This window comes from Channa argus, chromosome 2 (assembly GCF_033026475.1).
Source record: "Channa argus isolate prfri chromosome 2, Channa argus male v1.0, whole genome shotgun sequence".
In the NCBI taxonomy this organism is placed as follows: Eukaryota; Metazoa; Chordata; class Actinopteri; order Anabantiformes; family Channidae; genus Channa; species Channa argus.
Genome location: NC_090198.1, coordinates 31,259,058 through 31,275,050, shown reverse-complemented (window position 1 = coordinate 31,275,050; position 15,993 = coordinate 31,259,058). Strand labels below are relative to the sequence as shown.

The 15,993-nt window shown below is 41.3% G+C and overlaps 1 protein-coding gene across 9 annotated transcripts in view; it reads right to left on the bottom strand.

Moving 5' to 3' along the window:
* fhod1 (formin homology 2 domain containing 1) overlaps positions 1-15,993 on the bottom strand; it is a 44,134-nt gene that overhangs the window by 14,341 nt on the left and 13,800 nt on the right. For 3 of the 9 annotated variants that reach the window (XM_067492213.1, XM_067492158.1, XM_067492165.1), the window contains exons 4-13: positions 7,941-8,008; positions 7,497-7,602; positions 6,733-6,827; positions 6,363-6,474; positions 5,875-5,969; positions 5,574-5,717; positions 2,697-3,106; positions 1,600-1,707; positions 1,350-1,433; positions 811-837 (exon numbers count right to left, since the gene is read on the bottom strand). In XM_067492213.1, the coding sequence (XP_067348314.1) occupies positions 811-837; positions 1,350-1,433; positions 1,600-1,707; positions 2,697-3,106; positions 5,574-5,717; positions 5,875-5,969; positions 6,363-6,474; positions 6,733-6,827; positions 7,497-7,602; positions 7,941-8,008 (1,249 nt within the window). Of the gene's footprint in view, positions 1-810; positions 838-1,349; positions 1,434-1,599; positions 1,708-2,696; positions 3,107-5,573; positions 5,718-5,874; positions 5,970-6,362; positions 6,475-6,732; positions 6,828-7,496; positions 7,603-7,940; positions 8,009-15,993 lie in introns of those variants that run through there. The other 6 variants (XM_067492174.1, XM_067492183.1, XM_067492196.1 and 3 more) reach the window with 4 other exon arrangements.

Genomic DNA, 15,993 nt, shown 5'->3' with positions numbered 1-15,993 from the left:
ACTGCTGCAACACCACAGACCGTGAACACAGGCCATCAGCTGCAAAAAACACCCACAGATTCATTTCACTGAGGTAACTGCAGCACTTGTAAAATGTAGTCATATCCACAGCTTCATCATCATATTAACTCATCTTCTGTCCAGTTCAGGTCATTATTTAAACCACAAGACTAGGAGCTGCCTCCTCTCTTATAATAATAATAATAATAATAATAATAATAATAATAATAATAATAATAATAACAATAATAATAATAATAATAATAATAATAATAATAACAATAATAACAACAATAATAAAAATAATAATAGCTCTGTTCATACAGATCTAAGCTGCCGAGATTAGATTTCAAAGAGTTTAAACTAACTTCTTTAATGTTGTCATTATTGGGTATTGTTTGTAGAATTTTGAGGAAAATAATGAATTTAATCAATTTGGGAAGAAGTCTGTAACATTCCACAATGTGGAAAAAGTTAAGCGCTGTGAATACTTTCTGGATGCACTGTATATAGCACATTTCTACTGGAGTCTTCCTGCATCACCTGAAATAAGCAAAATTAGCCTTCATCATCAAAAGGCAACCCAGATAGCTTTCCATAGGGCAAAGGGCAATAAAAGACACAGCAGCTAAAGTCAGAAGCAGTTCCCACCTATATTAACATACATCTCAAGAATCCCTGTACACCAGTGAACATTTACTTTTTTACTTTAAATCTCAGATGATAATGAGATTATATCTGAACGGGGCAAGAATAAAGACAGACACACAGGAAGAAGAGAAGGAGGAGGAGGAGGAGGAGGGTACTCACCAGAAGAGCTGGTCATCCTCCCCAGAGCTGGGGGAGGAACGAGAGAGGAGAGAGAAGAAAGAGAGAGAGAGAAACATTAGAGCAACAGACAATGTGGAGGTTATTTGAAGAAATAGTGTCCAACTATAATTGTATGAGAAAGGAGGCAAGAGACATGATGCTGAAACAGGGAAGAAGAAAGTCAGTTGACCGAAGCAATTAACCTGAAAGTTAAAAATATAAGAAGGATTTTACAGAGAAGAGAATCTCAAATATACAGATAAAGAAGATTCAGAAAAGACTCCAAAACAGTAAAGAACTGTGACACCAATTGACTAAAAATAAAACCCAGAAAAGGCATAATTATGAAGAAACAATAAGTCAACATGGTCCCAAAAAAGATAACAGAAATAACAAAATTTATGATCAGGAGACAAAGATGAGAGGATTAAAGGAAGTTTCCAGATGTTCCAGATTTACAGCGACACAATATGACCAGCATATGGGTTGCCATGGGTACCACAGATACCAGGACAGACCAATCCAGCTGCTTCACTTACTTGAAACTGGTTTTAGTGTCCGACTTGGTAACGGGCTGCTCTGGATTCAACTTGTCCTGGACAGAGACATCTGAGGACGGCGAGCTGCAAAACACACACCCACACAGAGTAAACGGCCAAGAATGGAGACAGAAAGTAAAGACTCTAGTTTCCCAACTTAGTTTCTGCCTGTTCATTCCACTGGGTGTATGGACATTTTTTGTCCACATTTGGGAAGATATGTTGGCAGGTCTGGGCCAGTGTCACAGACCTGCTGGTGGCTGACACCTCCTCAGAGATGGAGCTGGTTTTGGAGAAGAGCCTGGACTTCCTGCTCAGGCCCAGAGCGGACATATGGTGGCTGAGGAAAGAGCGACTCCTAGTGGAAAGGAAGACCCACAGCAGAGAGACAGACAGAGAATGGGGGGGCGGGCATTAAATTAAAGACACCAAACCTGCACCAAGTCACCACAAGAAGAAGCAGAAGCAGATCCCAAACAGACAAGCACACAGAGAGTGATGTAACTCTATTATTTGTTGATAATTGCACAGCTTATTTTCTTGCTTTACCAAAAAATATGTTTGTTCATAAAACATGTAATTTGTCAAAATTAAAATTTTCTGGAGCACAATGACAATGGTAAAAACAGCAATGTGCACACTTAGAAGCTGAAAGCACTGAATAGTTAAATCTAAAAACATCTCCACTCTGAAAACCTGCAGGTCAGATGGGGACTGTTCATGTCACATTTGGCAAAGCACAGTTACTGAAGAGACTTGAGTAAATCTGGAAATGGATCACTGGTGTCAGTAGCTTAAGCAATCAGCTGCATGATGTACAACAGCAACCTGCTCTGGAAATCTACATTTATCTTCAGAGCAATGTAACTACAGCTTCACTCTTACACTGTCATTCTTTTTCAAGAGTAGTTCATTAAAACTTGGGACTGTGTTTTTGCCCCTAAATGTTCTGACCCAGTGGAGCTGGTTAGAGACCAAACATGAGCAGAAACATTCTTCATGTGCCCTCAGAAGACAAACATTCCTTTTGATTGAACTCAGAGAAAAGCAGTTTCCAAGTAAAACACATCAGTCTGTCGGTCTAAACTTCGTGAAGCAGAGAGCAGAGGGTAAGAGAGTGTACAAGAGATGCAGTTTTCATCGGATGCAGAGCAGGAAGGAAGGATTTCAAAGTGTTTCTTCCTCTGTCTGTCTCAGATATTTCAGCCAACACATAAAAACTAAACAATAAACTTATTAGTGTTCAAAGTTTTGTACATGCTAAATTCTTCCTGTTGACTCCACCCCAGTCTGATTATGGATTATAAACTCTGACTGTCAATAATGCACAAAGCAGAGTCAACTTACGGGCTGGGCGGCACCTTCGTGTCCTCCTCTGTGGTCATGCTACCATTGGGGGCTGTTTGAGGGGGCACAGGAGAGCCTCTGTGGGATCCAGACGGACTGCAGGTGGGACTGCAGGCATCAGAGGACAGAGGAGATGATGGCCTGCTGCTGAGCCCTGCAGTGGGGCTGGGGGAGGAGGCAGAGGAGACTGCAGGAGAGCTGGGGGGGTTGGTGGGGGAGGAGGACAGGACAGTAGTGGAGGTGGGGACGGTGGAGGAGCTTGCAGAGGAGAAGAGGAGGTCGGGAAGGTTCTGATTGGATGAGCGCCGACTCCTCCGTCCGTCCTGCTCACCAGTAGCCAGCTTTCTTCTCTCTTTACGGAGGAGGGTGGTCGAGTCGTCCGCGTCACCATCCTCTTGCTTCAGAGCAGTCTGTAAAAACACACACACACACACCTGAACAACAAACACCTGGAAGTAACAATGACAACATCATGATAATTATTTGATCAGTGAAGGCAAATGGTAAAAGATTAAATTGTCTGCACTTACCGTGCATTCAGAAAGTATTTAGAGCACTTTTTGTTACAGCCTTTTTACAAAATGGATTAAATCTATTAGTTTCCTCAATGTTCTACAAACAATATCCCACAATGACAAAGACGTTCACTTCAAAATCTTTGCTATTTAATAAAAAATTATAATAATCATATGTAAATAAGTATTCACTGCCTTTGCTTAATACTTTGTTGAAGCACCTTTAGCACCAACTACAGCCTCAAGTCTTTTTGAGTATGATGCTACAAGCTTGGGACACCAATTTTTTTTTCTCCACTTCTTCTTTGCAGTACCTCTCAAGCTCCATTAGGTTGGATGGGAAGCGTCGGTGCACAGCTATTTTCAGATCTCTCCAGAGATGTTAAATCGGGTTCTGGCTGGGCCACTCAAGGACATTTACAGACTCGTCCCATAGCAACTCCTTTGTTATCCTGGCTGTGTTCTTAGGGTCGTTGTCCTGCTGAAAGATGAATCGTCGTCCCAGTCTGAGGTCCTGAGCACTCTGGAACAGGCTTTCATCAAGGATGTCTCTGTACATTGCTGCATTCATCTTTCCCTCAATCCTGACTAGTCTCCCAGTTCCTCCTGCTGCAAAAAATCCCCACAGTATGATGCTGCCACCACCATGCTTTACTGTAGGGATGGTATTGGCCACATGGTGAGCGGTGCCTGGTTTACTTCAGACATCACAGTTGGCATTCAGGCCAAACAGTTCAATCTTTGTTTCATCAGTCCAGAGAATTTAGTTTCTCATGGTCTGACAGTTCTTCAGGTGGGCGGTCATGTGCCTTTTACTGAGGAGTGGTTTCCATCTGGCCACTCTTGCATACAGGCCTGACTGGTGGAGTGTTGCAGAGATGGTTATTCTTATAGAAGGTTCTCCTCTCTCCACAGAGAAATGCTGGAGCTCTTTCAGTGACCATCAGGTTCTTGGTCACCTCCCTGACTAAATTGCTCAGTTTGGCTGGCTGGCCTGCTTTAGGAAGAGTCATGGTGGTTCCACACTTCTTCCATTTAGGGATGATGGTGGCCACTGTTCTGATTAGGACCTTCAATGCTCAGAAATATTTCCATACCCTTCTCCATATCTGTGCCTTAATACAATCTTGTCTCAGAGGTCTACAGAAACTTCCTTGGATTTCATGGCTCGGTTTGTGCTCTGACATGCAGTTTTAACTGTGGGACCATATATAGACAGGTGTTTGCTTTTCCAAATCATGTCCAATCAACTAAATTTCCCACAAGTTGACTCCAATAAAGTTGGAGAAACATATCAATGATGTTCAGTGGAAACCAGATATACCAGAGCTCAATTTTGAGTGTCATGGCAAAGGCCATGATTGAATGTAAATTTATGTTGTATGTAAATTGTTCTTCACTTTTACAAACTTTGCAAAGATTTCAAACAAACTTCTTTAATTTTGTCATTATGGGGTATTGTTTGTAGAATTTTGAGTAAAATACTGAATTTAATCCATTTTGGAATAAGGCTGACATACCAAAATGGGGAAAAAGTTAAGACTGTGAATATTTTCTGGATACGATGTATATAGCACTTTTCTACCTATTGGTACCCAAAGTGCTTTGCACTGCTTCTCTGTCTCACACACAGACACACACACAGACACACACACACACACACACACGGGGGAGCTGCTATGCAGCAACTAAGTTGGAGTTCAATCTCTTTCTCAAGGACATTTCAACATGTGACCAGTCGGCCACATCAGGAGTTGGTGCTGATAATCACACTGGATTGTGTCCAAAACCACCCCCCTATAACTACGCTCCTAGTATCCCACTATGCAACATGCACCATACTTTCTGTTATCAACATCACAATGCAATGCTGCCTGTTTTCGAGAGAATAAACAGCTGTAAGTGATGACCAAAGGTGACGGCGATTAGTAAGAGTCAGAAATGTCAAGCGACTGTTCACTACCGAGTGAACATTACCTGTGTGTTTTAAGTCTGGTTAAGTAGTGACTTTAGATGTTTTTTAATTGAGTCATTCACATCAACAAAGACAGTAGAATTTAGTCACTGTAGGCACAGTTGTTCTCCAAAAGGGAGGGTGCTCTCTTGATCCCCTGACTCTACTATGCCAGCAGCTGCCATGTCTAAATAGCAATTAGCAGTAAAGAACCTGTTAATTACATTAAGTAAACAAGTAAAACTCTGGGAGAATGAAATATCACAGATATGTTTAAAATAAAGTCATTATTTATGAAAAAGAGTCAAAATGATCCATAATATTAGTTCTCTGAGGCACCATTTGTCAGTGTGCTTCAGATGATTAAATTAACTGTTGTTCATCTGATGCCTTTCTTGCTGCTGTTACCTCGTAGATGGTGAACTGTGCTCGGAGCTCAGGATCTGTCCCCTTGTTTTTCATCTGTTTGTGGACGATGTTCTCCATCCCCAGCTGCTCCAGACTGTCTGTCACATCATAGAAGGAGTCCTGATCAGGCAGCGCTGCCAGAGTCTGACGCACACACACACAGAGTACAGGTTGTTGTCAGTGTTACACTGAAGCCAGTTAACCCTTTCTAACTGATTCTGTGTGTTTCCTGTGTTCACACTGTGCAGCTGCAGGCACAGTCAGTCTTCTCAGTATAAATGAAGTCTAACAGCTTCTTCACCTTATTGATGAGTGTCATGGCGAACATGAGCAGCTCTGTGTCAGATCCGTTTCTCTCCTCCAGAACCTCCATCAGGTAACTCCATGGCTTCACACCTAAGACACACACACACACACACACACACACACACACACACACACACACGTCACTGTGAGTAGAGTTATGTGTTAATTACCTCCAAGTAAGTGGACACTGAGCGGACACAAACATTAAACATGATCGTGCTCCTAAATATAAATCCATTAATGCATGTTTTGTTTAAAAGTTTATTTAAATTTGAAACACTTGAATCCTGGTGTTGTCCTTTTTAGGACCCCTTCTGTCTGGTGTGTCTTCTTACAACATAATGCATTGTCTGAATCGTTGTACACAAATGTTTACGTTCAAGTCCACTGCTCTAACTCTAACATCTGGGGTTTTATATTTTTACTGAACCAAATCCTTTAACTTGTTAATTTAAACAAAGAATTGACTGTCTACGTGCTCACCTCTCTGTCCATCCACTGTGTTGACAGCTTTGATTAGTAGAGGACTGTTGGACTCTGAATATTCCACAAACACGATGAGCAGCTTCAGTGACGTTTTCACGACCAGACGAGACTAAAGACAGATAATTTTTTTTTATGTGCAATGTCAATGAAGCCTATTCTATTCTTCTAATCTAGTCTATAAACCTGTTCAATGTGTGTCCAGCAGGTGGCATCATAGCTCTAATACTGACTTAAAAACACCAATCAACAAAAATTGGGTTATGGGAGGTTTACAGAGTGACTGAATTGACTTAGACTCCCTCACCTGAGTGACCAAAATTATTTTGGTGTTCTCATGAGTTTTGGTAATGTATGGTTTAGGACTCACCAGACTTCCTGCCAGTGTGTAGAGCCACTGCACTGTCTCATTGTGATTTATCACTCCGTTCATCCCGTCCACAAACAGCATGATCTGACTGAGAGCTAAGGACACACACAGACAGACAGCAACAGATCACTCTACAGCTCCAGAGGAAACCCATCCAATCTGTATTCGATTGTCGCTTCTTTAAATACACGTGTAGATCAGCCCAGGTCAATGTGTTTGGCTTTATCTTCTTGTAAAAACACCCATAACATGACTAATGAGCACCACATTTTTTTTAATTTTTGGCCCTATGTTTTTATTTGTCATGGTTTCCTGCTGTTTTGTGTAATTCTGTACAAGTAAGGCATAAACGAGTGTCATCTGCACCATTTTCCTCACAGACACGATGACAAATGATTGGTAAATATTATAATAACAGAAGTTATGATGCTTTAAAAAGTCTCTTCATTTGTGTTTTTATAATAAACTGCAGATCATCTCTCTGCTGTGGTAATGAGTGGATTGTAGACACAGACAGTTTGTTAATAAAGTTTCTGGTGATGGGCCACCTGCTCTTCTCACTCCAGAGATAAATGTATGGATCCTGCTTGTGTGACGACCACAGTGATTTATGATGTCGGATTACAGCAGCTACAGCCTACACGTGTTTGGTCAGAGTAACGGTCTGAAAGCTGCAATGGCCAACAGGAGCTCAGTGCAGGGCGTAGCATCCCTTTAATGTTGACCATCTGTCCTGAACTCTGACCAGCTGGGTGGACTCTCACCTCTCAGGATGTAGTTCTGGTAGTTGTGGTCAGCCTCTGCTCCAACTTTAATGAAACACGTCAAACCTTCAGAGGCCACGAACTCTGGAACCAGGTCTTTATCATCCTGCAGAGACAGGGCAGAAGACAGTTGAGTGTGAACCCGTGGACAGGACATTCCAGACCAGCTCAGTCATTTTTCTAATGAGGATGTTCTACACCATCACATCTTTAGAAGTGTTTTCTTCTTTGTTCTTTAGCCCTAGATGTAAACAGGATGTTTCACAAATGACTGTATGTCAAAGACTCATGAGGAAACTGCAGGAAAACTAGAATAAGAGTAAGTCTGGTTTAAAGTTACCTTAGCCCTTAAAAATAATACTAAACATAATATCGCTAATATTAGGTACTGTACATACACAACATAAAACACAAAAACAAGGCTAACGATGAGAAGTGTGTTACCTGGAAGAGTTGTTTGAGAGAAAAGAGAGACCGTCTGAGCTCTGGACCCTGAGAATTATACAGCTTCTCTGAAACAATAAACAAAAATCAATGTAACAATTGAAATAACATGTTTTTAGTGTCTGCTCTTCAGATTCAGATCAAATGGGTTTGAAAATAGTGTGTGTGAAGAAAAATTCAAAGTCCTCTGGCATTTTCTTCCCCATACATTGATGTAAGGCCTCTATTAACTGCATAAATAGATTTGGATAGTTTATATTCGTTACTGTTTACATAAACTTTATCATCTACAGATTAAACAGAGTAGTGAGACAGCAGAAAACAGTGAAATCAGGAGGAAGATTTAACATCTCTCCTGTCTGTGGTACATTTGTTCTCTGTATTTTCCAGTCCTTTACCCCCGCATCTAAATGTCTAAATGTAAACGTACTTGCACTCACATTTCTGTGGCTTGTTGGTTCAGACCAAACTAAAGGATTTTCTTCAAGGTTGGGTTGGTGTCGTTTTAGGACGGTTGTCCAGAAAGGAATTAAACTACTTCCTGTTTGTTTCTATCAGAGGTTGTGACACTGACTCAGTGACTTTCAGAGGAAATGTTGGGAGATTTAAAACTCAGCAGTTTAGAACAACAACAGAAGAGGGAGTGAAACAACAAAAAGCAAGGAAAGCAACTGGGTGTTACTGCTGCTAATACTGCTCACAACCAGAGCTCATCAGATTACTGCAAATGCACTCCTGAAATATACCATCCAGAATCCTCAGTGCAACTAACAACCATACAGTAAGACTTTTGTGAGCAGGAGTGATGGGCTCAGTTCTCCTGTTTCATGGACATGAAGGCCCAAAGAAATTTTTTTAAATCATGTCTGACAATGACAATTATTACTGCCAAACCACAGTCACTAAAATGCAGACTTTTGACAGAAAACATGTTATACAGTAAGTAACATGACATATTACACATTTATTTCTGGTTTAAAAGCCACTTTATTAATTCATTTCATTTTCAATTGTGTCCAGATCATCCTCCCCTGTTTACTCTACTGGTCAGAGTTCAGCCTGGGACGATAAGGTCCAATCAGACGCAAACAAACTGGACTGGAGACCAAGGGACTGTATTAATGCAATTCATGAGAAAATGGTTCCATGATGCAAATCAAAGCAAAAATGAGGATATGAAACAGAAATAAATACAAACACACAGTTAGTGACCACAGTCCTTTATAGTAGCAGGAAGACACAGGAGTCATTGCAACCTGAAATACAAGTCAGAACAAACAGTTCTCAGTGGGACATATGTGGATTCAGTCCTGGTTTAGGAAAGGAGAGGGGGTCCAGTCTGGAGACCTCAGAATGACCTCTCAGCTTTTTGCAGGTCATGTGGTTCTGCTGGATCCAGCAGACCGTGACCTGAGTAAAGCAGCTGGGAGGTGAATCTGATCCTCCAAACCTGAGGAAATTCTGCACCTTTTGGGTCGGGGGTTGTTGACCCAACTAAAGTGGTTCTGGTGACGTGTCTGGGGTTCTTGTTCATGAGGGTTAAATGGAGTTAGACACTGACCGGTGGATTAGTGCAGTGTCAGCAGTTAGTCCAAGTTCCAAATCTCAGCTTTTAGCACGGGCTATGGGTAGTGACAATGGCTGGGCTCAGCCTTAGAGACAGGCTGTGAGGTTTGGACGTCTGGAGGAAGCTTGGAGTCAGGCCATTGTTGCTTTAGATAAAAAGTATCTGATTGAGCTAGTTCTGGCATCTGATCAGGGTATGTTTTCTGGGTATGTCCAGTTGGTAGGAGACCCAGAGATTCGGAGAGATTCTATAGCTAATCTGAGGAGGATCAAACAGTAGAGACATTTAAACTAACTGTCTGCACAAGCTGGGACTGGATGGATGCTTCCTTCTGGGCTCTAAGACAGGCCATGACACCCAGCCTCATTAGTGTTTTTTGGTGTAATATCACACCGTACATCGACAATCAGTCATCTGTTAGATAAGACATTCAAAGACCTCAAGAAACTGCACTGTTTACAGGCCACACACACACACACACACACACACACACACACACAATTCCATGTTGATGACATTGTTGTAAGAGTATCTACCAACAGGAAGTTTGCGTGGGCTGAAAACAGGATCATAACTTAGACAGAGTTCATCTGGAGGGATTGCAGAGACAAACCTATCACGGCTAAAACTAAAATCCCATCAGCAGGGAACTGCTGCAGCCTAATGTCATACGTATTAGATCAGCCATTACTGTGACACCTCTCCAGCAGCAACACCCACACAAGGACACCTGGCTGAATACAATAAGACACATGACTCCCTCATGCACTGATTTACTCCCACAGAGCTCTGCTCAGTTCAGTGGCTCTGGTTGTGTTTTCACATCAAATTGTTGCTTCATCACAAAGGATTCAGCTCTCACTTCTTCACCAGATTCTGACATGTTTTCTCTGCAATTACACTGTTCTGTCAGAGGAGGAAACAAGACACTGAGCCTCAAATACATCTTTCATGTCTGCACAGTTAAAAAATGCTGATAACCCCCCCAAAAAATTAGAGAGGCTACTGAGACTAGTGCTTATTTTTCTCTCTGTGGGACACTCTGTGATTCTGCACCATGAATTGATTTAACTTCTTAAACTGTTCTTTACACACGTTGCATGTTGTTCCTGAATGCAGCTCTAGTGCAACTATAAATCCTGACTGAAACAAATGTGGTGGTGTCACAGCTCCTCTCCACAGCAGCAGCTTCCATCAGTGCAGAAATAGCAGGTAGGTATTACAGGGTCATGACAAACAGTTTTACAGGCTGGTTTCAAATAACTGAAGGAATATTTTACAGGAGGACGAGAACTGATATGTGTAGTTCTGAGAAAAGCTTTGCACTGAGTCAAAGTCATAAGAGACAAAGGTCCTTCAGCTGACAGACAAACCTCTCTCAGGGTCCCATTAGTGTTGGAGTGGTCCAGTCTCAGTTTGTGTGGCTCACAAAGCTCAGTCTATGTTTTAGTCAGTTAATCTAATTTATGTTTTGTAGCTAAACTATTAAACTTTGCTTTTTGGTTTACAGCATGTAAACATTAACTGCTGACAGGACATGGGGTCACATCTCCCTAAAGACATAGGATCACGCAGCTTTTGCAGATTTGTCAACTGCACATCCATGATGTGACTCTTTTTCCACCACATCCCAAAGATGCTCTATAGGAGTTACATGATTACAAGATTCAAAAAGCTAACGAATGAAAAGATCAAGGCTGATGTTAAAGATGGTAACTACCGTCTAAGAGTTCTGGAGGCCATTTAAATAACAAATGAACAAATGAACTAATTTTGAATTCCAACATACCTGTTTGAGATGATTTTAGCTTTGAGTAAGTAAGTATAAAATCTATTTATATAGCAGCTTTTACAGAGAAGAGCTCACAAAGTGCTTCACATGAAAACTATAACAATAGAAAACCATAGGACACAACATAACAACAAACCAAAATAGAACACATCAAATACTGACAACAGACAGAGACAAATATACAACATCAGTCAAAGTAACAGATTATCTACAGTTCAGGCATTCTCTTTCAATTTATGGTCAGAGTTAGGAAACACGGTCAATTTGGAGTTCAAAAGTAAAAACCTGTTCCAGTGTGTTACCCTTAAAGTGTGTAGGGCCACGGACACGCTGACAGAAGGTAAAGGATTCACTAACGCTTAAAAATTAAAATCACCAAGGAGGCCTGTAATCCTAGGGACACAGGTGATAGAGCATCCAGGTGGGCAAAGTTCATTCACAGATACTTTTCACTCCTTTGCCAGGTTTCTGTGAGAAACATAAAATCCAAATCTCTGGTGGCGTTCAGAATAAATTATTTAAGACTCTTAAGTCTTAATAAGTTGCGCTATATAAGAGCGACCACGAAGGTGGATAAGCCTTCTCATTTTCACAGAGACATCCCTCGCCCTCTGGTTCAGTTCCCCCTAGAGTTCCGAATGGAGCAGCCACGGGGGTCCTAGATTCCCCCCACCCCCTGCAGCATGGGATGATAGTTGTTACAGGAACCCTGATGTTCTAAATTACATTGAGGCGCCGAGTTATAGTAACCTTTCCAGTAGCTTTGTGACATGGTGGGTTATCCTGCTGGAAGTAGATGAATGGTGGCATTGTGGTCAGAGAGATGGTCATGGTCAACAAAACTCAGGTAGGTTGTGGCATATAAATAATGCTCAGTAGGTACAAAGGGGCCTAAAGTGTTTCAAGAAAATATTCCCCACACCATTAAACCACCGGCAGCCTTAACTGTTGATGCAAGATAACAGATCACATGCATTCGTGTTGTTCATGCCAAATTGTGACCCAACTAAGCTGACATGTTGTGTGCTCACGGATGCTCTTCTGTCCACCTCAGTTAGAACTAGCAGTTCTTTCAGTTACTGTTGCCTTTCTATCCTCTTGAAGCAGTCTAGCCATTCTCCTCTGACCTCTGGCATCAACATGACATTGTCACACAGAGAACTGCTGCTCACTGGATACTTTGTTTTTTTTAGACCGTTCTCTGTGAACCCGAGAGATTGTTGTGTGAGAAAATCCCTGAGTCAACAGTTTCTGAAATATCCTGTTAAATATATATGATGAATTTAAATTTCAAAAGAGCTTAATGGGAAAATAAATCAAAAAAATAATCTACAAACAAAATGTGTGTCAAAAGGAAATATGGACAGTTTCACTATGTGGATAACACCTTTACACACACACACACACACACACACACACACACACAGTGTTGCTGTCAGGAGTGTGTGATATTTGTGTCCAACACATCATCAAATGTCAGCCTTTTTTTTTTAATCCTTTCCCATCTGTCTAACACAATGTTTACCTGTGTACATTGCTGAATAATACACTTTTTTTAATCTATATCACAGCCACAAAGCTGAAATCTGTAAGCTACCAGGAGTAAACATGTGTCCTCATGGCCTTGACAACTGCAGACAAAGAGGTTGGACGAACACATCCGTGAGCAAGATATGACATGCAGTGTGTCTCTCATCAGAACTGGTTTTAGTTTAGTTAGACAAGAAGCAGCAGCAGGAGGAGGTGTGGAGCTCTAAGTGTTTGGATTAGTTAGAGACCACATGAGGACACACCACAGATCTCTACCCATCTTTAGAAAAGCTCCACTGGGCTGCATTTGATGATTTAATGATTAAAATGCTTCTAGAGTGGAAACCACAATCTCTGGTGGGTCAACCAGAGCAGATACCTGCAGAACAGAAGTGTTCACGGGAGAGGAAGTGTTCATGATTACCCTGTCATACAAACACGAAATTGGCTCTGTGATAGGAGAGTTTTAGGAAAACAAGATACTGCTCAACACAGTCAAGAAGGACTTAAAGTTTAAATCCTTCTTTAATTCTTTAAGGGATCGTCATTCAAATGTTTATGTTGAGTTTATTCTTTCATAACAAAATCAATTCTGGGCTCAAAGCTCCAGTGTCTTGACACTGACCTAGAGGGCAGGTTTGCATGTTCAGCACAAACATGTCATATATAAAATGAAGCAGCAGTTATTATGTGACCACAGGCGTGGAGCTGTGTCACATAATGTTTTTCTTTGTTTTTGCAAGGGCAAAGCTTCAAATGGTCCCACACTGTGTGATATGCTTAATAATGTTTTTAGTGTTGTGGAACCTTTGTTTCTAACCTGTGAAATGATGCAGCAGACATCTTGAATTTCACTCACAGTTTGACATAAGTTAGATCTTTGGAACCAAGAGATTGGGAGATTCTGAACAAAATGTTGCAGGCTCTCAGTGGAACAAACAGGACAGATGGGACTTGTCATTTTAAACTAAATTACAGCCACACAAAATCACAGAGGAACAGTTAGTGATACAAACAGAAGGAGAAAGATTACAGAGCTGCAGTTTAAATCTGAGACATAGGCACAGAGTTAGGATAAATACAGTTTGACAGGAGCAGCAGCAGCTCTGACACAGCCGGGTGTCACAGTGGAACAAAGACTGAGTCTTTTACATCCGTCACAGCTTCTGTGTGCACATCTGGGCAATAAAAACTGGTGCTGGGTGGAAAAAGTCCATCCCAGAATATCTCTGCACACTTCAAGTGTTTGACCACTGAAGCTGGAATGTTGATTAGATCAGAGTTCAGAGGTGAGAATCAAACTTTGCACCAACTGGCCAACAGGCATACAGAAGCATCTGATAAAGCATTGTCCACCTTAAAAATAAGCTTATTTTATTTTAGAAAGTAATGCTTTTTAGCACATGAGCATGTTTAAATCTAATTCGAAGATAAAGCATGTGATCTGTGGATCAGCTGTAGAGCTCAGGGTTTGGGAAAAACTGGTCTGATTTGATTTTAATGCTAAGCTCAGAAGCTCCAACTAAAACCTCAGTCTCCCCTCCAAACCTCAGTGAAACGGCATGTGTGTAAAGACTCACATAGAACACAGTCAGCAGCCTGCTGGGACCAGCATGCACCATTAACAACGATAAGCATTACAGGGCCTCACACAGCAATGGCCAAGAGGTCTGCAAGTCCTGGATGCAAAAACAGAACAGAGATATGATCCACTTTCAGACCGTCTCACAGCTGAGGTGTAGGTTTCTTTTAATGAAAGTCTAGAAAAGAGCAGCAGTTATGGCAGCAGAATGTTTGACTTAGATTTTTGCTGCCTTGTACCTCACTTTGAAGTCACTTTGGATAAAAGCTTCTGCATAATGGCTAAAGTTAATGTAAAAAATGTATGGCACAAAGGAAAAAAGGTCAATTTATTTCTGTGTTCCCATCCATCTGCTCAGACACACCTTAGTTCAGTCAAAAGACAGAGCTGTAGCCTGTGGTTACATAACAGGACGAGTAAAGCACACACACTGTCACTCAGATGTGCAGCTTAAGGAATCTGTGGTTTTATGCAGAGTATGATGTGCAATCAGACACCTTTCTCTCCTGTTCAATAAAACCTGCTCCAACATGTGTGAGGGAGGTGGGTTTAAAGCATCACAGCAGTCTGCAGGCGATGAGGACTGATGCAGCAGGAAGCTTAAGATCAATCACTACAACCATCTGTGTCTGAAACGACTGATGTGGACCCCCCAGCCACTGACCACCTCTACAGGTACAAACACACTGAGACATGCTGAAACATCAGGAGACAGTGGTTTATTATTTTGTTAGAGGATTGTATTTTATTAAATCACAATAATCCAAACATTAGCACTGATACAGTGATAAATCTCTCACCTCAGGCCTCGACCGACATTCACAGAAAATCTTTAAAATGCTGGTAAACTGTTTCCTGATCCAACTACAACAACATGGAAGTTTAACATCCTATAATAAACATTAGGACATATGGTTTCTCACAGAAACCTGGGGGGCTGCAGATAAAACAGCATCTGATGCTCTCTGGCTCATAACGGATATTTCTTCTCTTCTCGTCATACATGGACCTGACGTCCAGAATATTTGTAATTATTTGTGGGCATTCTAGGTTTTGTACAAACTGAAAGTTGAAAAACAATTGGAGAACCACTGAAACGCAGTAACAGATGAGACAAATCGCATTGAGAAAGGATCGAGCTAAGTTTGATTAAATAAGCAGCTTAATGGTAATGTATCACAATCACAGTGAAGAAGAGAGGCTCACAAACTCTCTCTGTGTGTGTGCACGCGCTTGCAAGTGCGAGAGAGAGAGAGAGAGAAAGAAATGGATGAATGTGAAGCAACACTGTAAAATGCTTTAGATAAAAGTGACATGCAGTTTACTATATACAGTAACACACTACCATGCTTTTTTTAACACTACTAAAGTTAATGCATATGCACTCTGGAGAAACTGAATCTCCCGTTTGTGCCCACCACCTTTGTCAGGGGACAATACATTAATATTAGAAAAATCACTTTTTGGCAGTCTGTCACTATTTGCACTGACACTCACACATCAGACTCTAGAGAACTCCATGTCTCCCTGCAGCAGGGAAAATGTCAACCTAAACATGGCGGTGAATGCAGAATAATATATC